This window comes from Phaethon aethereus (assembly GCF_964289735.1).
Source record: "Phaethon aethereus genome assembly, chromosome: 4".
Taxonomy (NCBI): Eukaryota; Metazoa; Chordata; class Aves; order Phaethontiformes; family Phaethontidae; genus Phaethon; species Phaethon aethereus.
Genome location: NC_138578.1, coordinates 38,022,012 through 38,047,060, shown reverse-complemented (window position 1 = coordinate 38,047,060; position 25,049 = coordinate 38,022,012). Strand labels below are relative to the sequence as shown.

At 38.8% G+C, this 25,049-nt stretch overlaps 1 protein-coding gene across 1 annotated transcript in view; it reads left to right on the top strand.

The window, feature by feature from the left end:
* The window catches only part of PDGFC (platelet derived growth factor C), a gene marked incomplete at its 3' end in the record, with an annotated part of 135,303 nt that extends 111,081 nt beyond the window's left edge, over nucleotides 1-24,222 (top strand). The window contains exons 4-6 of the mRNA XM_081999064.1: nucleotides 17,497-17,704; nucleotides 23,212-23,429; nucleotides 24,106-24,222. Coding sequence (XP_081855190.1) covers nucleotides 17,497-17,704; nucleotides 23,212-23,429; nucleotides 24,106-24,222 — 543 coding nt within the window. The remainder of the gene's footprint in view (nucleotides 1-17,496; nucleotides 17,705-23,211; nucleotides 23,430-24,105) is intronic.
* Between the last annotated feature and the right edge of the window lie 827 nt (nucleotides 24,223-25,049).

The window sequence follows — 25,049 nt, the reverse complement described above, 5'->3', positions numbered from 1 at the left end:
CAATGCCTCACACTTTGGCTCTTTACTTAAACTGATAATAAACCCCACATCTAACCACTTCCTAGAATGCAATGAATAGCAGCCTGTGAAACCACAATTGATTAAAGCTTAAAAAACCACAGTTTTTGATGTCTTTGTTCTGTAATTAGTTCCATATATCCTACATGAAATCATCAGAAAGACCCAGTATTCCTGAATCAGTGAACAGGAAAATAAGAGACTGAGGGAGAAAATATTTTAAGTATAAATACAAACAAAAAGGTATGTTTCAGTGTGTAAATACTAATTTAAAAATGGGCGTTAAAACCCCGTTTATAAAAAGGGTACCTGTGAGTAATAGAATGAGCAATGTAAAGCAGAAAGCTTCACGAGTCTCTTAAAATATGCCTTAGAAATAATAAAAAAAAAAACAAACCAAAAAAACCCAAAAAAACTTGCCATCTTTAAATATGATAGGTAGAACACTACCCTGTAAATGAGCGGAGTGCAGCGTTAGTGGGTGGCACTTCTTTTGCTTGTGCAGATAAACATTTTGACTTTGTGGCTTTACAGCGTGGCAAATGTGCGAGATCAGAGCAGCGCTGTGGAGGGAGACACGGCTGTTAAGTCAGCGTGGCAGTGCCAGCAGTTCTGCTCGCAGGATTGGGCCCGTAATCAATGCCTGAATAGACTTGTTTAAAACATTACAAAGAAGATTGGTGGCCTGGTTGAGAGCATAAGTCACCACGATTTGTCCGTAATTTCTGTTACAGAGAGTGCCACCCTTACTCGTATTACGTTAGCAAGCCCTAATTAATGTAATTTTAAAAAAAATATAAATCAAAAGACTTGATCTAGTAGACCAGACCAGTTAGAGATGATTTCAGCCACATTTGTGGACAGTGACAGTGTTATAACCAAAGCTCTTCCAGGCTTAATGGAAGTCAATTGATTTATTAGCAGTCTTCAAGAGAATGAGATTTTCTTTACAACATGCTGGATTTGTTAATACTATGGCTTTATTACTTGGCAGATTTCATCTTTCCTTCTTTTCTGTTTGTTTTTTTACATGTGTCAAGGAAAGTGCTGAGAAGGAATTGCGTGTATAAAGGAAAACATTATATATTTATGCATTCAGCTTACTCTGTTTTACTAGATTTGTTCATGCTGTAAGCAGCAGGAAATTTCATGGGAGCCTACTAGAAATAGAATGAAGTAGTCTGCTTTCAAATCATCTTTGAAGGATCCATTTTAAATAGTGGCCATAGAGATTGAAAAAGTAGAGCATGGCAGAAATGTGTCTAATTTTATTTTATAGCTGATGCTAAAACCATCTTCTTAAATTGGTTATACTACATACTATTTTGAGGCTTCAAAGAAATTGTAAATGATACTGCCAAAGGAACTATTGCTGCTCCTAAGGAACCAACTTTTATTAAAAACCCATGACTCCCTACTTTTAAGTTAAATTAAAGTCCAAAATTGGAGTAGTTTTATTAATTTTCTTATTCTCAAGTGAGTTAAAGGCTTGTGGGCTGACATGCAACAACAAAAAATATATATTTTTCTACAGAAATATTCTCTATTTAGGTATGCAGGCATGCAGTTATTGCTTTTTATTACAGCATTAATAGAATAAATCTGAAGGGTTAAAATACACATGGAGGTATGTACAAACGTATAAATCACTGAGGAAGAATGTGTATTAGAGTTTGGTTATGTATACAGAAGAGTTTGGGGCATAGCTGCTCAACAGCACAGATTTTAGAATGATTTAGAATTAATTGGTTTCTAGAATCCAGCATTTCCCTCAGCATAATTTCACATGTTCTCTGAGTGAGGGTACCAGATAAATTATGTGTAATGCAATCACAGAAATGCAAGGTTGGAAGGGACCTCTGCGGGATTTTTTCTGAGCCATCGTCCTGCTCTAAGCAGGGAGTAGGTAGACCAAGCTCATTCTTGCTGGATATTTGTACTATTCCTGAAGTTCAGGGATGAACATTTCAGAGATTTCCCCAATCAGTTGTTGCACTGCTTTACACAGTATGAATTTTTTTTTCTAATACATAACATAAATCTTTCCTTTTATTGATGGACTAGGGGGCAGCTGATCATCTGATGCTCTTTTACATGTTTGTTATCACATCCCCTGTAAGTCTAAGTCTTGCCTAGATGAAAGAAATTTGTGTCACTCGATCTTTCGTAATAGTTCATGTTTTCCTTCCCTTCTTGATTTTTCCTCTGATTATTCTCTTTCTCTCTGCCTAGATCTTAAAAGTGGTGGAGATAAATCTGAACACTGTATTTCAGCCGAGACCTCCCTGGCAGCTTGTAATCTAGCTTTATGGTGCTGTTCTGAATATATCTGAATGAGATTTGCCTTTTTCATAACAGAATCACATTGTCTCCTACTGAGGCTTTGGTTCCTGTAATGCTGTTTATTCTACTTCAGGACTTCCGTACTTATGATTTTGCATTTATGCTTTTAATGTTTTACTCCTAAATGCAAGGTTTTTTGGAATGTTTTTCTTAAATTTCTCATATTAAGCACACTTCCCCAATTAATTTAGGCTTTTAGTTGTTGTGTAATCACATATACTATACTTGTGTGCATAATATATATGAAAGTATAATGAGGTAACATGAGATGGGAATTAAGAGATACAGCTAGTGGAAAATATGTGAGTAGAAGTGATACAGCTGAATGTTGAAGAGCATGTTAGGACAACATGATGGTTAGAAGTACAGACCTATAAAAGCTAGCTCACAAATTTTAAGTCTGGCTTGTTCAAATGGTGTGAGTATCTTTACATGGGCGATGTGGCCATAGTTTCTACCATGCTTTTTGGGTTGTGACATGTATATTACATATGTAGCAAATTTAAATATGACAAACAATACAAAATATTTCTTTTCACGAATCTTACACTATGGTTGATCTCTAACATGTTTGATGACATGAAGAACTGATACATGAGGATAAAGCTGAGGTTCCTTCCCTCCAAAGTAGTGTTTTGTTCAAGGACTTTCTACCTTTGAGGCAGGACAAGCTCTGATGTGCCGTGTCTGCTGTACAGGAATGTTGGGTGTGTTCCTTTTATTGTGATATGAAATGAACAGAAACCTGTTGTGGAATGAAATTTAACATGTATACTGAACTATCAAATGAAAATTGCATTTACATTTGCATTCTACATTGTAGAAGTAGTTCTCATTGTCCTTGCCAAATACACTTTCCAGTTGTAATAAGCAGTCATTCCTAGTGTTTAATGTTTGATGAACCTCCTGTGAACCTAGTGAAAATTTTCTTAACAACAGCTACCCATTTCTAACAGCTAGAGGGAACGTAAAGAGCAGTTCATTCCCTGACTCCAAACACTTGCTGTTGTTCCATTTGGTTAAGCTTTTCTTAAGTATTCATGTATTTTGAGTAAAATGAGTAATTTAAAAAAAGGTCTGCGAACATGATGTCTTTTAATTATGGCTGACCACATCCCCTGTCATAGAAGAATGTACAAAAACTTCCTTCTGTTCCGAACAGCTGCACTTAACGTTGACTATTTATTCCTTATGAACTACTGTGTCTCAAGTAAGAACTACAGCTTTGTGTACAGAACAAAAAAAGAAAAAAATCCTTCTGTAAATCATAAGTGTAACAGATGCAAGTGTGTTTCCTGTATGAATTTTGGGTGTGTATATGAATGAAGTGATTAATAATTACAGTAACCCCATTTGCAATAAGATTTGAGCAAACATTTATTGTACTATATTTATGTGCTCACCGCAGTCTGATTGTGGAAATCTCTTTTTGCATTGACTCATTTGTGCACTGAGGCTCTTGCATTACTGCTTGTCCAATTACAATGATATTCCTCCTTTTAGATGACAATTTCACATTTTATGCATAATACAGATTGTTCTGTTGCAAATCCTATTCCTAACTGAAGTAAAAGCTATTCTACATTTCAGCCTACAACAGGTGTGTATACAGGACTTGCATAGTACGAAAGTTTCAGTGAAAGGAGTTAACCTGTGGTGGGATTCTTTTGGTTCTCCCTTTTTGCTAAGGTTCAGCTACATCAGCGTACAGCCAGGCATCACTGTACACTAAATATGACTTTCGATCTGAACTGTAAAAATATTTCTTAGGATCCCATTATAAATATTGAGAAGAGAGACTCTCTTTCTTGCTCTCTCTCTCTCTGTTTGATATATAATTTTTTATAAGGTTTCCCCTGTAGAAATGAATTGCAGGTGTAACACAACATTCATCAAAGTAGGACATTCTGGAAAATAGCATTTAATGGACAAAAACATATCAATTGCAATGCTACTGTACTATATATAAAGAAGAAATAATCAGATTCATCCAATAGACCTAAGTGTTGGGTAAGGTATATAATATTTATACATCTCTATTTACACACTACTTTTTTTTACACATCTACACACTTTTGCATTTAAGTTTATATTCACAAAATGAAGGTAAAGGATTTGTTTATACCAGCATTTGAGAAACACCTCTTATTCAGCTGTCTACTCATACATGCATTCAAATATCTTTGGATATCCACTGAATTATATTTTAGTGCAAAGTGTTAGTACTGTTGTAAACAGTCATGAAGTGGTCATTGCCTTAATCACAAGCACAATTCAAGCACAAAAAAACCAACAAGTTAACTCAAGAGCTTATAGTTGAAATATAAAAGGACGATAGTGAATATATACAGAAAGCCACGAAGCAATGAAAGAATGAAGAAGTAGTTTTAGAAGGGTCTCTGTAGAGTTCTACTTTAGCTCCGCAGTGAGAGCAGTATGAGGAGAAAACAACAAGTAGTCAGTACAGGGTTCTGTTCTGGACATAGGTATGAGACTGCAGATGGCCTTTAACAAAAAGAGATGATAGATAAGCACAGAATAAACTTTAAATTTCCTTATATACCATGATGAGTAGTTTGTATAGTAAGGAAGAGTTGACAGGAAGGTGCTAAGATAGGCAGGACAGAGTTACTGTTTAGGAAAATACTTTGTGTTTTCAAAACTTAGCATCCAGCAATCAGAAGCGGTACCATACGCGTGTTAACCTACCGTCCCGAACAGGGGTTTGCCAAGGCAGGAGATTCCTGATGACGTCTGCTACAAGTGATTCAACCGAACTTTTAGCAAATACTTATAAAGGACACGCATTCCCTCATACATGGGACACATTGAAATGATTCAGTGCAGCTGTTAATTTGTTTAGGACAGTTCTGAGAATACAAAAAAATGCTACCAGGCTTGGAGATAGTAGACTTTTGCTTGTTTTAATACCATACTGCAGGTATGAGATTGGGGTGAAAGAATTTACTGTACTTCATTGAGAGGGCTTTAAACTAGATTTGGAGGGGGGAGGGGATAAAACCGGGCTCACTAGAGTTGAACCTAGGGGTAGGTTCAACGTGCCAGAGTTGAAATCGATAGCCCAGCTCAGGTGCATCTACACCAATGCACACAGCATGGGCACCAAACAGGATGAGCTGGAAGCCATTGTGCAGCGCGACAGCTATGACGTAGTTGCCATCACAGAAACATGGTGGGATGCTTCTCATGACTGGAGTGCTGCAATGGATGGCTATAAGCTCTTCCGAAGGGATAGGCAGGGAAGGAGAGGCGGTGGGGTGGTTCTGTATGTTAGGGAGTGTTTTGATTGCATAGAAATTGAAGATTGTGAAGACCAAGTAGAGTGCTTGTGGGTAAGGATGAGGGGGAAGGCCAATGAGGCAGACATCCTGCTGGGAGTCTGTTACAGGCCACCCAACCAGGATGAAGAGACAGATGAGACATTCTATAAGCGACTGGCGGAGGTCTCGCATTCGCTGGCCCTTGTTCTTGTGGGGGACTTCAACCTACCAGACATCTGCTGGAAGTATAACACGGCAGAGAGGAAACAATCTGGGAGGTTCCTGGAGTGTGTGGAGGATAACTTCCTGACACAGCTGGTGAGTGAGCCCACCAGGGGAGGTGCCTTACTGGACCTGCTGTTTACAAACAGAGAAGGACTGGTGAGAGATGTGGTCGGAGGCCGTCTTGGGCTTAGCGGCCACAACATGATAAAATTCTCGGTTGTGAGGGAAGTAAGGAGAGGGGTCAGCAAAACTGCTATCATGGACTTCCGGAGGGCAGACTTTGGCCTGTTCAGGTCACTGCTTGAGAGAGTCCCTTGGGAGACAGTCCTGAAGGACAAAGGGGTCCAGGAAGGTTGGACAGTCTTCAAGAAGGAAATCTTAAAGGCGCAGGAGCAGGCGGTCCCCATGTGCTGTAAGAAGAGCTGCCGGGGAAGGCGACCGGCCTGGCTGAACAGGGAGATTTTGCTGGGACTCAAGGAAAAGAGGAGAGTTTATCACCTCTGGAAGAAGGGGCAGGCAACTCACGAAGAGTACAAGGATCTTGTTAGGTCAAGCAGAGACAAAATTAGAAATTGAGAAACACTTACTACAAGAAGGATGTTGAGGTGCTGGAGCGTGTCCAGAGAAGGGCAACGAAGCTGGTGAGGGGTCTGGAGCACAAGTCTTATGAGGAGTGGCTGAGGGAACTGGGGTTGTTATTTAGTCTGGAGAAGAGGAGGCTGAGAGGAGACCTTATCGCTCTCTACAATATATTGTTCAATATCTTTATTGATGATCTGGATGAGGGAATACTGGCTTTAATAGCCAGTCCAGGTATCCGCAGGCTATTCAGCCCCCTGAGCTGGGAGATGGGATGGAGAGCACAATGTACTCCTCATAATCCAAGAGGAAGCAGTCAAGGACATGTTAAACCACCTGGACACCCACAAGTCTATGGGGCCTGATGAGATCCACCCGAGAGTACTGAGAGAGCTGGCGGAAGAGCTTGCCAAGCCACTCTCCATCGTTTATCAGCAGTCCTGGTTAACAGGGGAGGTCCCAGAAGACTGGAGGCTTGCCAATGTGACGCCCGTCTACAAGAAAGGCCGGAAGGAGGATCCTGGGAACTACAGGCCTGTCAGCCAGGGAAGAATCTTCCCTCTGTACCAGGGAAGATTATGGAGCGGTTGGTCTTGAGAGTGCTCACAGGGCATCTGCAGGACAACCAAGGGCTCAGGCCCAGCCAGCATGGGTTCATGAAAGGCAGGTCCTGCTTGACCAACCTGATCTCCTTCTATGACCAGGTGACCCGCCTAGTGGATGAGGGAAAGGCTGTAAGCCTTTGACAGCGTCTCCCACAGCATTCTCCTGGAGAAACTGGCGGCTCGTGGCTTAGACGGGTTTACTCTTCGCTGGGTGAGGAACTGGCTGGATGGCCGAGCCCAGAGAGTTGTGGTGAATGGCGTTAAATCCGGCTGGTGGCCGGTCACAAGCGGTGTTCCCCAGGGCTCGGTTCTGGGGCCAGTCTTGTTCAATATCTTTATTGATGATCTGGATGAGGGAATTGAGTGCTCCCTCAGTAAGTTTGCAGATGACACCAAGTTGGGTGGGAGTGTTGATCTGCTGGAGGGTAGGAGGGCTCTGCAGAGGGATCTGGACAGGCTGGATCGATGGGCAGAGGTCAACTGTATGAGGTTTAATAAGGCCAAGTGCAGCGTCCTGCACTTGGGTCACAACAACCCCATGCAAGGCTACAGGCTTGGGGAGGAGTGGCTGGAGAGCAGCCCAGCAGAAAGGGACCTGGGGGTGCTGGTTGACAGCCGGCTGAACATGAGCCAGCAGTGTGCCCAGGTGGCCAAGAAGGCCAACAGCGTCCTGGCCTATATCAGAAATAGTGTGGCCAGCAGGAGTAGGGAAGTGATCGTGCCCCTGTACTCGGCACTGGTGAGGCCGCAGCTTGAATCCTGTGTTCAGTTTTGGGCCCCTGACTACAAGAAGGATGTTGAGGTGCTGGAGCGTGTCCAGAGAAGGGCAACGAAGCTGGTGAGGGATCTGGAGCACAAGTCTTATGAGGAGCGGCTGAGGGAACTGGGGTTGTTTAGTCTGGAGAAGAGGAGGCTGAGAGGAGACCTTATCGCTCTCTACAACGACCTGAAAGGGGGTTGTGGTGAGGTGGGTGTTGGTCTCTTCTCCCAAGTAACTAGTGATAGGACAAGAGGAAATGGCCTCAAGTTGCGCCAAGGGAGGTTTAGATTGGATATTAGGAAAAATTTCTTCACCGAGAGGGTGGTCAGGCATTGGAACAGGCTGCCCAGGGAGGTGGTGGAGTCTCCATCTCTGAAAGTGTTCAAAAAACGTGTGGATGTGGCGCTTCAGGCCATGGTTTAGGGGACATGGTGGCGCTGGATTAATGGTTGGACTTGATGATCTTGAAGGTCCTTTCCAACCTAGTGATTCTGTGATTCAGTAAATTATTTTGGGACTTCATTTTGCCTATACACAGTCTCTTTTCAGTTTTTTTCAGCAGGTGCTTTGTCTGTATAAACACACACACTTTGAGTTTTTAAAATACATATATAGGTATTAGTATTGCCCATGGTCTGAATTAGACTAAATATTTTTATTAAGTATTCAAATAATACAAGAAATAATATTATCTGCTGGGTTTAAGCTTTTTTAAGTTGCAGTTACAGCCCTCCTATGTGCACATGCATGAGGTAAATAAACATCTAGTTAGTTTTAAATGTATTACATATGTTTGGTTTGAGAATGTTTTAATGCAAGCTTCTCTGAAGTTCAGAAATCAAAATATTTTGCAGTTGTTACTAGGATACAAAAGGTAGAGTTTTTCTTAGGGCACATATATATATATATATTTGTATGGAGTGGGATTTTGGTTGAAATCTCATTTAGAAGGGAGAGATGTATAAACAAGAAGATCATGCTCACTCAAAATTAAGGTTTTGGAAGTAGTTATGGTTTATATATTTCCCTGCTGCAAGTATACTTTATAGGAACAAAACCCCAGGGATTATATACCTAAAATTAGTTTGCATATCTATAGTAATCTGAAAACAACAAACAAGACAAGTTATTTGAGGAAGGGACTCTAGATAAAAACTGACATATTGATTTCACTTTGAAACTTTTTATGCCGTGGAGATAGTCTATGCCATAGCTTGTTCTATACTGTTAGGCCTGATTCATTACAGCCTGAGTGTTTTGAAATGCTCCCTGTTCAACTCGGTATATCAGGACCTGCTTTCAGAACAAGCCTAAGTGTTTGGTCACTGAGTCATAATACATCCAAGTCATGAGACGTCTTGCCTTTCTTTGAGTCTTCTATCTAGAATGATACGGTTCTGTACTATGGCCACAAATTTCTAATATAAGCAAATACAGTAAAAATCCATGGCAAAGGTAGAAAGGCATCAAAACTTGACTCCTCTTGCAGCTAGCAGGCTCAGTCTCCAAGCTTTATGGATTCTCAGGTTTGTAGGGGTTATACGCTTCATGGTTCGAGACCTCTGCAGTTGCCAGAGGTGCTGGCAACACAGCTTTCAAGCAGAATTCTTTATACATCTTCTCTCCTTAATTGACCAAAAGAAAAAATCAGTGCATGAAGGTTCTTGCCCAAAAGAATACAGGAATCACTGATCATTTTGTAGAATAAATAATACTTTCCGTAGAGTACAGGAGAGAGGAATTTAGTAATTTTGTAGTGCTTATGAAGTAGCATGCACTGCTTCGGTGAGACTTACCAGATGCACTGAAAAAATCCATAATTTCATGCAACTGCACCCAATAAAGATAGGTTTTTATGTCTACATATATCCTAGGAATAGAAAACACTACAGCTACCATGATGAATTATATTGACAATAAGGTCTTCCATACAATACAGTACTGTGAGCATTAGTTTTCTTCTTTTTGCCTTTAGAGTGAGGTAGTGCGGATTATTGCTGGTACATGTGTCTCTATATACACACACATACATATGTATATACATAGGTGACTACACTAATTTACTGAGAGAATTAACCAAATCAATAAAGGTTTTTTTACAATGGCTTCAGAGGTTATTGCTGTTGATGCCATCCTCTGATTGTTTATGAACTTGCTCTAGATATGTCTCATCTTCGTCTTCACAAGAGTGGCTCTCACACCTATGCTGTGTATTTCAAAGGGTGTCAGGGTGCACAGGCTTCAGGCAAAAAGCTGCAGTTTGCCAGGAGAAGGCTGAAGATTAGTGACATGCTGAGCTACTTTCATGCTGCTGATTTCCTTGAGAGCATCTCCCTGTTGTTTCTAGCACAATTAGGATTCCAGGCCTTCTCTGTGAACGGCACAGAAACGCTGATTGGCAGAATATTTAAAACTTTTTAAAAAAATTTTATCTCAAAGCTTTAACTTGAGGAAAGGTTAGGCTGCTCCCAACACTACTTTTACACATCTTTATTCCTTTATTCACACCTGTGACAGGCAAAGACAGAAAGGCATGAACACATCCACTTTCCCTTGTGACCTTTTTCCTGTTGGGAGTCACAGCAAGGAGGGTAGAAATGATGCACAATTTGGGAAGCGATGCTCAAAGTGCCAGAACAAAAATGCCAATGTAGAGTTTGGAAAGCCTTCTCCATCAAGCTTTAAGATGTGAATTGGTGCAAGTGCATGGCTATTCACCAAATAAGGCCTTCGATGAGATAAAAGGGAAGTCCTGTGTGCACGTGAAGAGAGGCTGGACAAGCTTTTGATAAGTGGTTGTAGCACAATATTAGAACAGAAAATTCAGGGAGCCTATGAAAGGCAGAGAACTGGAAGCCCAGAAGGGAAAGAAGGGGCTGTCATCCTGCATTCTGGATCTCACATGCAGTAGCTGACTAAATTGAGGAGGTTTGGTACCCCTGCCTGCATGTCATCTGACTGGCAGAAGTTATGTTCCCGAAGTGGGGGTAACTGAACGAGATGCATGTTTACTTCAGTGCCACTGGAGTTTAATTCACCAAGCTACCTTCTTTGCAGCCCTGGAGCTGCTGTGTCTCATGCAACCATCCTCACTGCTGTGACGGTGACTTTAGCTAAAGAAGTAAGAAGTGCTGCAATGGCTGGGAACTGCACCGGCCTTCCTGGCTTCCATCTCTGTCGCATGTGAGCAAACGTCCTTGCCTTATGCGCCAGCTTTGGCAGTCTAAATTGATTGTCTGCCTTTGCTCCTCCTTTTTTTTATTCCTTTGGGAGGCACAAGAAGAGGATCCTGGAACTTGATTTCTCTGCTCAGGTGGTTGTGCGCAGACCCAGCTACGGATCATCTTCCCTTCCTTCTACATTGCTGCTTGCACAGGACTAACATTTTGCATAGCAGCGGTGCAGGTTAACATTGCACAGAGAAGATGTCTTTACAAGTGACAGACTTTCACAAATGGATTAGCTTTTTTGCACTGCATACATGCAAGCAAGTAAAAGTTTGTGCCTCTTCAGGTAGGTCAGGATTTCTAGAGGCTTTTCCCAGTTATTACTGCAAGTTCTTATGGGAGAAAAGAGAGAGCTATTGTTACGCCAAGAAGCTTCTGTGTCCTCAGGGCAAACTCGGAAAGAGTTGGATATCTGCTCACCGTCATAGTTTCTAATGGTGCTAATAGGAGGACTACCTGTGATTATAAAGGAAGAAAACAGGCTTTCTTTAACGTGTTACGAGAATGCGCATGTACTCTTAGTTTCAAGAGCATATCTCTAAATCTAAGGAAGACTTGGAGTGTTCCTGTATGATAAAAAAAAAGCTGTGAGGCTATTTCATTAGGAGAAACATGTTATTTCTTTCAATGTACTGATTCTAGTTGGTTTTTGGAGGGAAAAAAACTTCCTCTGAGGTTTTCTTTGTTATCGAGTCCTTCTAGTCTGATTAAACCATACTGATGTTTAATAGTTTCTCCAAACTGTGCCAACTGATGAATGGGTTTTCACTCAGGAACTGCTTGACGATGTTTTCTTCAAGGCAAGAAATTAAAAAAAAAAAAAAGGGATTTCTGTTGTGGGGAGGGAATTATTTTAGACATATTATTCACTACTTGTAAGTGTCCTGTCATGCCAAGTATTTGACTCACTTGTTTTTGTTGTTCCACTCTTAGCTCTGTGATTGCATTATTAAACATAGAATTCCTCACTGCTGCCTGCAGCAAACAAACAAAATTACTTCTTGCCCCTCCTTTAACTGGAAGAAGGTAGTGTCAGTACCTTGACAGTCCTATCCTATGAGACAGGAGAAAAAGGAAGGCTTTGCTTAGATTTTGATGGTGCTTAAGAGCTGATCTTGTGTAGATTGTAGGTGAGCGCTGTTTTATTCTGAATTGTTTATCCTTGGAGCAGGTTCAGTGCAAGGGAAAAACAGATGGATAGTGTCAGAACGGGAAAGGTTATAACATGCAGTCTCATATCCAAAGTTATACCCTTTATCTGACTAAAATACTTCTGTATTCTTCAGATAAACCAATGGTGAGCATCTAATTAATGCTGATTGTATTCATTCTCCCACAGAACTTGTGAGATCGAGGAATTGCCTTTATGCTCATTTTACACATTTGATAAGACTGTGTTACAAACCTCTGTGCTAGGAAATTCCTGGTGCCAGAGTGAATCTAAAACTGTTTGTGTTATGGGCTGCTGTGCTTTTGGTTGTGATGGCTTAGATGTTGGAGGTCTGCGCTGTGAGTAAGATTGCAGTTAAAGAAAAAAGGAAATGAAAAATACTCTTTTTCAGAAAGATCACTTCTTGTTTATGATGCAGCCACATACATAGTTGTGCTGGCATAGCAAAGAGGTGCTACTGCCAGATGCTTTATACCGTGAAGCTGTGGCCTAAATACATGCTCAGGATCACACAGGAAATATGTGTCAGAACAAGAAATTAATCACAAGCCTTCAAGCTAGGCTACATACTAAATCATCCTTTAGGTTTGAGCTTTGACAAGGTAATTTCAAATTTATTTGTTGCAGATTTTGTTGAAATTTACTGCTTCACTGATTGTCGCCTTCTTATTCTACACATAAGAGTGTCCTACCCTTTCCCCTTTGAGAAAGAGGCTAACAGTAGCTTTGATTCCTTTAATAGGGCACGGCTGACATTGTGAGTACCCTAAAATACATTTTACTCCCTAAGTTTCTTCTGGGATACTGTTGTTATATATAATCTTCAGGGCTGGATAGTTTTGTGAAGTTAGTCTTTATATTATTTCCTTCCTTTTTTCCAAACCCATATCTTAAACTGTTGCCTAAATTTGGTCTATTTGTGGGTCTTTTATGCTTGTAAACACCTTAGGAAATTTCTATAAGGTATTTGTTTTGACAGAGTGAAGTACACATACAGAAATACACTATAAACAGACCTAATGAAAATTCTGTTTGATCCAACACTAATTGTCGTTCTTGGCTGTTCTGCGGGACAGCAGAACCCCTATATTTTCTGCTCTGGTTTTCCTCCTGAATCATTTTAACTAACAGTAAAGATGCAACTGTTTGGCTCTATCTTGGTTTTAAACATGTTTATTCTTATTAAAGTAAATGGAATTTGTTTCTTGGGTACAAAACCAAAAACCATAGAGGGTTTGGTTTACTAGAGGAGTTGCATTAAACTACAGAACTTTTTGATTAATTTTTCAGATCTGTCTTGACAGAAGTTATTCACGCTCAGGCAAAAAAATAAAAAAGGTGGTGTCAAGCCATGGTATTAATAGAGGATGTGCTGCTATGAGACAAAAAGTGTTTACTGTCGATTAGTATTTATTGTAGAAAAGCTTGGAGAGCATCGCTTCCCAGTAAGTTGTCTCCATCAGGAAAGCTATTTTGGATAGCTGCTATACCTAAGCACAAGTCTGCTGTCTTGGGTTATGTTTCCCCTGTCAGATAAAGAGATGTGTCTCATATCAAAGCTTGATCATGTGCTAGCTGGCCTGTTAGGGGAGACATGATACAGTTCTGTGGAGTAAGTTAGGTGATGCCAGCTATAGATGCACAGTTGACAGCTACGTCATTGTAAGATTATCTTCATCATCTTCATCAACACTGAGCAGCAAAACAGCTAGAGCTTATTGGTGGTCCCCTGTGAGGCTTTCACGTGGCTGTTCTGCAGTGAAATTGCATCTCTGAGACCTACTGAGTAGTGATGTTGGTAGCACTGCGCAGAGCGCGGCTTGGCAACATCAGTTTGTGTCAGGCATGCCGGGGGGAAGCAAGGGTCAGAGTAGGAACGTCAAGAGAGATGTAGGTTAAATTCTAGGCAGAGGGATTTTTATCTGAGATTACTTAATTGGAAGGAATTATAATAGAAGTGATGGACTGGCTATAAAGTGAGGCAAAGCTCCATTTAAAGAGCATTTCAGCATTTTGATGTTGGTTATGGTGAAGTTTTGTATTTGCTTACTCTAAAAGGTATGTCCCGTCAATGAAGTTGAGTTTTAATTTCTTGCATTTCTCCTGTTATCTTCTCTAACAGTAAAACCTTGCTGCAGGTGTAAATGTTGCCTATAGAACACAAAAGAAACTTTGAGAAAACTGAGTGAAATTATAAGTTGTGTAAAATTCCAAGATACCATTTTAGTCAAAGGAAGGAGTACCATTTATGCTGCCCTGGACCTTCTGTTCAAAAGGTTTAAATTATAAAATAAGTAGTACCTATTAGCAAGTAAAAGCAATATTGAGTATAATTTGAATTACCATTTAGATTAAGCAGTTTATTGAATTGAGATTTCATAAAGGTTATCATGTTATAAATTACAGCTTTTATAGCTTTATGGTATCAACTATCTTTAATCTTTGGTACATTTTAACTGTCATTTAAATTGACAGAGAGTTTATTGGGAAAAACATTCTTAATCTTGAGATTTTTAACTATTTTAAAATGTTCATCTTCAGAGTTGTGCAGTTTTGCTGTTTCACTTTTTCTTTATGCTGTGGTTTGCTGTAAGAATAATTAGAAAGTGATGAAAACTTTAATTGTGTTACCATTAAGCGCAATGATTCACCATTTCCTCATAACATTTTGAGTCAGGCAAATGCCTTCTGAATTCAGAAGAATGTAAACCGATGCATTAGTTCCTATATATGTATTGCTAAGCGTGCATCTTCTAAGTTGTAAATGTGGAAATAGAGTCTAGACCAGTGGATTTTCATCTGGAATCCATCTATTTCATTGGCAACATAAGGTCCTAGTAGAAGCGAGACACTAAAGTAAATTCTTCAGCTGGAAACAAAACAGGTTTTTTTTTCAGGTACTAGTTTTACCATTTGATCTTTATTTTGTTTTTCACCTTAGCAAAACCTTACGACTTCAAACCAGGAAATGTGACTGTTAGGAATACATCATCGTGGAGAAAAACAGGAAGAAAAATTTTGGAATATTTGTTTTTTGACCATCTGAATTATAGTGTCACAGCACTATTTTGAAACTTGCTGAGCAGCATGTTTTGCTAAGAGAAAATACTTAAATTATAGACCAGAATCTGTTGCTTTATTATCATAACCTAATAGATGAATCAACATGTTATTATTTTTAATGTGGCCAGTGGAGAGAAGAGGAAAAGAAATATTTTAACTTTTGAAATCCACATTCATCCATAATGGGAAGAAGCTACTTCACTCCCTCTATTGGAAATGCTGCTAGATTAGCAAGATAAAAATATGATAAAGTTAATAGTAGCTGCACACTAGATCTGTGTTTTGTATTCTCTTTGCAAGATTCTCAGTTAAAAAGTAGCACAAATCATTCTAGTGACTGCCTTTCTTGAAAGATGGAAAGAGAAAAACCCTTGGAGCAAAAAATACGAAAGGCATGGTGGTTACTTCCATTTGCTGCCCTTTCAACCACACATTTAGCTGAAACCAAAAATGTATATTTAATAGAATTGAGAGCACAGAAAGGAAAATATAATTATTGGTATGAAATACGGCTATCACAGGAATATGCATTTAAGAAAACTGCTGTTTAGTATGTAGTGTTGCAAGGATTATTTTATTAAATAATTTTTCCTGCATGACTGTTCTATTTCATCACTTATGCCACCAATTTCTCTGATAATTTTGAACAGGTAAATGAATACAATTGATCTGACATTCTAGATGGAAAAAATTACAGTATATATACACTTCACATTAGAGTACTGAGAGTGCCATTTTGACACCAAATGGTATGATGATTTCTAACTATGTATAAATATAAATCTATAAATACTTATTAATAAGTATATATATAAATATATATATAAATGTTGTGCCGTACTTACAGGCACTGCACAGGGAAGGGGCAAGAAGCAGGTTAGTTCACTTATTGGAAGAACTTTCAGTCCTTCATCCTGAATATTATATTGTAGGATTGTTGTAGGAATATTGAGCAAGGGACCTCAGGAGTTCTCTAGTTAACCTCCTGCACAGGGTAGAGTCAGTTCAGAGGTCAGACCATTGCTCAGGGCTTTATCCAGTCAGGTATTAAAAGCTGTGCAGCCTTTCTGGGCAACCTTTTCAAAAACCTGACTGTACTTAGAGTGAATAAATTTTCCCTAAATCTTATATGGACCACACTTGAGAGCATTGTGCATTTAAGTTTGAGATTTTTTGTCCTTCCCAAACCTAAATCAGCAGTATATTAATATCTTTTTTCATCCTTCTTACATGGTCCAGATAAATTGCTTTAGTGTGGTACTGTGGACATAATGGCTGTAGTGATGTCTGCCTGTATAAAAGCCTAAAGAAGGTTATGGTGGTGCAACAGCAGCTTCCTGCTTGGGCTTCCCTTCCCAAGGGATAATAAGAAATTAAAAAAGCCTTTTTTAATTCTTCTGAAAATATGAATCAATGCATAATTTTTAAATGACAGTAGAGTGAGCAAAACCAGAAGTCTCACTTTGCTTGAATTGCCTGTCACTGAGTACCCCTGATCCAGTGAGTTTGTCAGTGAGATTTGTGCTGTGGGAAAGTACATAGACTTTTTCAGTACTCAGTTTCAGCATTTAAGTACTTTTCATATCCTTGGGAACTTTTTTTTCTTCTTAAGGGATAAATAATTACAGTAATTCCAGATGTTGTTACTACTCTATTAATTATTGTTTAACCAGAAACATAATTCTTAGTGCTGTATGAAACACAACTGATGCTTTTTTTCATCTATAGATGAGAGTGGGAATATTTGCTATCTTTGTACTAGGGTATGTTCCTATTTTACATTGAAAGACAAGAAAACAAAGATTTTGGCTAGGTTTCATTGGAAAGGCAGCATGTGAAATGTGTTTCCTCAGATTTCTAAAGGGTTACAGTAGTTGCTTGTAATGGGGCCATATTTTCAAATCACTCTCTGTTCTGTTTCTAAAATCTTGTCTGTCACTCAGTGAACTTCTTCAAAGAACAGGTATAGTGGCATGCTGTCTTCAAGGCTAGAAATGTAAGAAGTGGGAAGACTGTCTAGTGGAAGTTTGTTTACACTTATCACTGAAGAATAATTGGGTACTTTTTGACTCTTGTCATTTGTCTTATTAGGTAAACTGTACATTGGAAACAAGCTAGCCACTTGTAAACTTTCCCAGCGATGTTACTTCGTAAAGTACAGCACTTCATCAAAGCAGATCCATTAACCCTCTGACTGGTACTCTTCTCTTGGCTTTGATTGCAGCACCACACAGAAGCACCTAGCCCATCATTGCTGCCCCCATCAGCTTTACCATTAGATGTGTTAAACAATGCCGTTGCTGGATTTAGTACTGTGGAAGAACTTATCCGGTACCTTGAACCAGATCGATGGCAACTGGATTTGGAAGATTTGTACAGGCCAACATGGCAACTTCTTGGAAAGGCATATATTCATGGGAGGAAATCAAGAGGTAAATTATTCTTCTGTCTGGCCTTGCAGCTTTCTTACGGGTGTGTTTTCTTAGCAAAGAAACAGTAATTAACAGCATTCTTCACCTTGAATTTTGGTTTCAAGAAAGGAATATGTTATTGTTATTAGCTTGTTGTTAGCTATTCTCACCGTTGTATTATCTGAAAAAGGACGATAACTGAACTCAAAACTTAAAGGAATTTAGCAGGAAAAAGTAACAAAGGGGAAAAAAAAAATAGAAGCAGACAGGGTAATTCTCTGTAGGGAACCTGGGAGATCTTCATTTCCACAAAGTAGGAGGGCATCTTGGCTGGGTGACATAATCTGACTTTGTGGGTTTCATTTTTTATGGAGGGCAAAAACTTTATTTTTTGTTTGGGCTAGGTATTTTCTTACACTTACTGTATCATGTGAACAATTGGTTTATTTCCTTAGAATTGTTCCGGTCTTTACACCATATGAATTGAGAGCAATTACCTAAATGTTTCTCTCCCATGATACCTCACGAAACCCCTGCGTCCATGTCCAGTTTGATCATGCATTTGTCAACTTAATCAGATGTGAAGTAGATTATGTATTTCAAGAGTTGTGGAGCTATTTCTCGTTCAGCAAGTCATTTTCTTCCATCTACATTTGACATTCATGAATTTTCTACCACATATCATCCAGATGCTACCCACTATTTCATGTTTATGGATTCCATGAGATGGATAGCATGCGGGCAATACCTCCTTCCTTGCCCAGCATACAGCATGAAAATGAAAACATATGAGCATAACTGAATAGATTCCTCAGTTGACAAATGTAAGCTAGATTATCATCTGATCAGCAAGAAAAGGGAGGAAGAAAAACGTTTCATAACTCAAATTTAAGTTTTTGACAGCTAATTCTTGGATCAGAGCCTAAAAATCAACCCTTCTACCCTACCTGCATTGGTACAGCTATTCAAGCAGCAACTAAATCAAGAGTCAAAGAGGAGAAAATCTCTCTAAAAGCTTTCAGCAATGCACCGTGCCTTTCAGATAGTCATTTAACACTTTCCTAATTAAAGAGATTCAGTATTTGCCAAGTGTATGCCATAAGCATAGAGTAAGTGGGAGAAAAACAAAATGTAATTTGTGAAACCTTACATAAACTAAAATGCAGGTGTTGGATAACATCTATATAGACAAAAGCAACTTCCTGCAAGACATATCTTAGAAAGAAACCATCAGAGTAAATCTTTTAAAGACTTCTGCTTAGATGCTGAAATAGATTTTTCCACTGAATAAACATATTGCGGTATTGCCACATTTATCTCTAAGAGACCACCCTCAGACTGCATTACTGAGTATGTAATGTAATAGCTTGAGGGGGAAAATATGTCCAGTTGAGATGACATAGTATTAACTGTTAGGTCTATTCAACAGATAGGGAAAGCAAACCTTTTTTTTTTTTCTGTCGTCTTCTTTTAATGTTACTCCTTCTGGTAGTATGCTTGCTGTATTTAAAAACCTTTTTAAGAAATGTTTGGGAGGAGTGCATTCAAACTCTTTGATTCTATAATTAGATCAGTTTTATTTTTGCAGTATTTCAGTGTAAAACCTAAATTGCTGTCCTGCTTTCATAGACAAACAGCAGTTTACATCTAGATTAAATGAAAATGTAATTAAAAGTGTATGTTACTTTATGTAGAGAAGAGTGTTGTCCTCTACTCCTACTTAATAATTCATATGAAAAAGACTATATTTAGACAACCTAAATTCCACAGAACTTCTGTGTCTGATGTTTTCTCTGGATAAAATGCTTCCAAAAACTTCTAGCCAGGAAAGAAGAAACACCAAGTTCAGAGGCTTTGATGTCTAAATACAGTCCTAAATTCTTTTATAATATTAAACATACTTAAAAATGAAATATATTTTGCTGTGAAAAAAATTAGCACATTGCTTCCCACAAATTTATGCATAATCATGAGACCATATTCTGAAGTCTGCTTAAGAAGAGTCACAATCCAACCATAGTCCCTAGCAGATACGTTTCTTGTATAGTTATGTGACTTTTTTTCTTTTTATACTCATCGTTTGGGGTTTTGTAACAGCCCTATCCTATTGTAGGAGCCAGTATGAAACTACACTCCCAGGAACATCGCCAAGGTGCTTAGGAATGAAAACCATCCTGCTGCTATCTGTGCCCACACACAATTGCCGCAATCAGAATTTGTTTTTTTGGGTTGAATTTGAGATCAGCATCCAGCTGGGAAAATGTTTTGGGAAAAAGGGTTCCCCGTGGTATTCAATTACACATCCCAGAAGATGCTGGACAGTTGCATTGCCAGTTGCAGAACACAGTTACTTTCAGGCTGGTGTGAACATGGATTGCTTCAGCTGTATGTGCCAGTGAAGGCATGCTTTTGAAATGGACTTCACTGTAGACCTACCTGCATCTACATATTTTTCTCGCTTTTTTTTTCCTTCTCCCCTTATTTTTATTTTAGTGCTTTCTATTCATGTGCTACTGCAGAGCCTTCCAGTCCTCCTGAGCTAGTGCTAGACAAAAGAACTTTGACTATTGTGTCAAACATGATACATGAGTCGAAGCCAAGTTGAAGGAGTGTTTAAATGTTCACATTATAACAGGTACTGTAACTCAGTGCACTTGGGAAATCCACATAACCTTTTATTGTAGTAAAGTAAACACTTTTAAGGGAATATATACATTCTCTCATCTAGCTTCATGCCCACAGTGTGTTAAAATAAATTTTGGACAGACAGATACTCTTTGAAAAAATAACAGCTTCATTCACACACTTCAAAGAAGTGATTGTATAAGCACTAGATAAATTTGCCACAGACCTTTTAAAGAAATTGACTTACATAAGGTAGGGCAAAGGTTCACTGAGAGATACAATAGCAATATACCTTAGTACATTGTAAAGCATGGAAACCAAACACGACATTTTTCTTCTCTCCTTGAAGCCTGTTGTAACAATAAGGCACGCTAAAATCTATCTGCCAGGAGCTGATTGCGTGTTCTTCCACAGAACCTTTTTAAAATTTGGGTCTGAAGGTCTGAGGGGGTTCAGTTCAAATTCATTCCAATTTTCTGACAAAATGTGTAATACACTGGCTGCTCATTTTAGTGCATTGCCCTTTCCTCTATGTTACAACTACCGCTGGTATCAGGAAATGGATGCATTCCTCAGCTGCTGCCAGTAGGCTCGAGGTAATGGAGAAGCAGAAGGCCACACAGGCATCCTCTCTCTTGCTGATCGGTGGGCTTGCTGGAAGAGGCATCGGTGCCCAACTTCTGTTTTCAGTTTCTCATGCTGAAGGGCTGAGCACCAGTCGTGTTAGGATGCATAAGCTTAGCATCTTGAAATTCTCTGTACCCAGCGTGTCAGTCTCTGTAGATATCTACCAGTAGAAAGTATTAGCAGAACGATAATTTCTGTCATTGGGTTTTAGGCATTTTTATCCACAAGACAGTTCACATACATCTGAAAACATAACAGGAGAAAGTACTCCTTTCCTACCCAGTCCTTGATTAATGGAGGTAGACATGTCCACCCTCTAAATGACTCAGCCTAGAGCTATTAGCTGATCAGAAGAGCTTAAATCATTTCTAATTTCTCACAGTGAGTGTCTCCCCTGGAAGTTTTGTTTCTCCTCTCCTCTGCTCCCTTCTCAGCTTTCTCCAAGGAATGCTCTTGCAGTGTGGGAGGTAGGCTGGCATCCTATCAGTAACTTTCACTGGAGTTATTACAGTCTCCTTGCTTTTAAAAATCAAATTGTTTATTTAGGAGCCTATGTTAACCTGATAGCGATGGAATGAAGTGCCCCAGCTTGGCATCCTCTGTAAGTGCAAGCAGAGAAAAGGACTCAGTGTGTTTAACTGACCTTTCGCAACAATAAACCCTTACTTCTGGATGCCAGTATATGGATATGGTCTGCAAAAGAAATGGTTGAAGAAACGTGGAATGAAATTGCTGCCCAAAGATCTGCTGCTGGTACAGTACTAGTGAGGATTTCTACTAGAGAAACGCAGCTTCTAAATTCTCTTCATTACTTAAGTGTTTTAGATAGAATTGAGAGGTATTATCTTGCCTTGACAGGCTGAAGTTCTTGGTGACCTCTACAGGCTCTTTACATAGTCGGGGCGGGGGGAGGTATTTATCTACAGGTTGATTAAGATCAGGAACATATTTTAACTTTATATCTTTTTATTTACCAACTGCTAGCAATAACTATGAAGTATTTGTCAAGTAATATTAATGCACAGGGGTATTTTTTTCCCTAGTTTCTTCTTGATTTAGCTCAAAAACAGTTGGTTTAAAGCTCTTTGGTGCTTTGTTTGTCATAGGGTTTTCTTTTTCTTTTTTTACCAGATAGAGTACTCCTGTGAATTAGACATGACTTCTGTTCCTTAATGGTGATAGGTTTGGAGAGAAACAGTTCAGACAAAAGATCCCAGATCATGATCATTATGGTCTGGCTTTTCTGAAAGAAAGGAAATTACATTGCTTTTCACCAAACTATAAAATGTATTGATTTTTTCAGTACATCAATCCCATTTTTTTTCAGTCTTAAGTGCGTCTTTCAAGGCCTGTCATTTCTTGGATATGCAACTAAGGTGAACCTAAAGGAGCTTGCCCTGTTTCAGAACTTTTCATGAGCTTGCTGTTCAACCATTGGCATAGTGAAACTTCAGTGTGGTACAGTGGAACTAGTTTATAGGGAAACTGATGGCAAATATTAATATCTTTAACTTGCGCTTCAAGTTAACTGCTTACAAGGAGGAGCTGTATTTTATTTAAGACATATCAAGTGAAAATGAAAGCTAGAGAAGCAATAGAAATTCATATATATGCTGCTGTGAAGGAGGAGGGGAAAAATGGAGCCTACTAATAGTTACATAGGTACATATACTTGTGTATTTATTTGTTGTCTGTACAGCATTCACTGATGACACAATTTCTGGAAATTCTTAGTCCATAGAAGTGAGTTCCTCTTAGATATAAATGGTTTGATTCTTTCTTATACTTTCATCGCCCTTGCAAAGAAGCAATAATTGAAATTTTAGCAGGGAAGAAGTTCAAATGCTTTATGCAAATGAATTAAAAATGTGTTTGGAGGTTTGCAGGATTCTTAATTGCTGTGTGTGTTTCTCCAATACAAAATTAATATAGAATAACATCACTAGACCTCAGAGTATGAGCATGAACAAAGGAAACTCCATTAGCTTTGATTTGATAAAACATTTATTGGAACATAGTAGCCAAAGCTTGCTTCATTTAATTTGAATCAACTCTGCCAGAGTTATAAAATGATTGGTGAATATTGCTACACAACGATCATTCCATTTAGGTTTCATGGTATTTATATAACTGCAGTATTATACATGTGTGCTGAACCTGTACTACCTGCACAAAAATGAACTTTTCTCAAGGGTCCTTCACCGCTGCAGTTGGTTTACCACCAGTGAAGTTGGATTACGAATCAGAAAAGCACCAGTTTGTTTGTCTTTTTGCAGTGGTTGATCTCAACCTCCTAAAGGAGGAGGTGCGGCTGTATAGTTGTACTCCTCGCAACTTCTCAGTGTCACTGAGGGAGGAGCTGAAGCGAACTGACACCATCTTCTGGCCATTGTGTCTTCTGGTTAAACGTTGTGGTGGAAACTGTGCCTGCTGTCATCAGAGTTGCAGTGAGTGCCAATGCGTACCAACAAAAGTCACCAAAAAGTACCATGAGGTATGCACATTTTTACATTTCCATGTTTGGAAATGCTGAAAACCAATTAAGGAATTTATTTTTACTATAGGAATGCACCAATATTAATATTTTAAAATCTTATGTATTGCACTTACAGTAAATATTTTTTAATGAAGTGTTACATAAAAAAGTAATATCTTCCTTGTTAAAATATTTTTCTGTGGAACTATGAAGTCATTCCTGAAGTATTTGTTTACTGGTGCAGTTCAGACACATCACAACCACACCTCCTTGTTCAGCTTTCTGTAGTGGTAGATGTGAACTTTATGAAGGAACAGATACCTGTCCACTTCCATTGTTATAAATCTATAGCTAAAATTATTTATTACAGAATTATCTAATAATTCCATTGGATTAACTCTACCATTAGCCCTTAGATAAAATTAAGAAGAAACATGACGCTGCAAGACTGTCTTCTTTGATAAAAGCAAGTAGCTCTTCAACATGCTTTAATCAATTTTGTAAAGGGCTTGAGGTAAAAGCCAAAATAATAATTAGTGGGTGGAATAAATTAAGAAATTCAGCTGAGGAAAGCCTATTTCTCTTAACAGGCTTCCTGTCATCCCATGTGTTGCCAGTGCAATTTAAGTCATAGTCTAGGTGTGTGATGAAGCACTTACTGGGTTTTTTTGATGCTTGGCTTCTTCTCCTTCAGGTTCTTCAGCTGAAGCCAAGGATTGGCGTCCGGGGATTGCATAAATCATTGACAGATGTACCCTTGGAACACCATGAGGAGTGTGACTGTGTGTGCAAAGGGAATACCGAAGGATAAACATGATTTAATTGTGCTGTTTTCTTTCAAAGCACACTCAATCAATGGCTGATTCTATTATGGGGCTTGTGCATTATCTCCTTCTGTAATCTCAGTTGTTTGCTTTGGGGATCTTCCATCTTCAAGATTTACAGTGAGCTCTAAAAAGAGGAGAAGCCAAACTGGGATTATATGTTGTGTGACAGCTCTGTTTGGAGGCCCGGTGAAAGGATGGGAGAAAGGCATCAATAAGGGATTTAAAATATATGTATTGTTTTTGTCCCCACAATTTTCTTGACAATACATGGATTTATAATTTAGGAGTAAAAATAAAGTTAGAAGGCTCACATCATGGAGACTTGATCCTGCTGGCTGTCTTATTTCTACAGCTTCAGTACATCTGGCCTCTGGTTGAAAACACCTGAAATCTTTCTTTCTGTGTTCAACTACTCCTGAGTACTCTAAATCGAAGCATTCTCTGTTGTACAAACTTGGGTTAAAACAGACTATCTTGTTCCGAATTCAACTTAAATGGTCTAATGCTAGTAGGAAGGACTGGATTTTTCCATATGCTGTAGTAAAGCTCCTGCCTTTTAGACAGAAGACTGGACAATAACATGAGCTAAGGAAGCAAACATTGAAAAGAATGGCGCCTTTATTCTTACTACTATGGCTGATGATTTTTTTGTTTGTTATTTTTTATCGTGTACATTTTTATACTCTCCTTTTGACAATATAACTATTTGCTTTTCTAAACTTGTTAAATATATCTATTTTTACCAAAGGTATTTAATATTCTTTTTTTATTACAGCCTAGATCAACTATTTTTTAGTTTTGTGAGACTTTA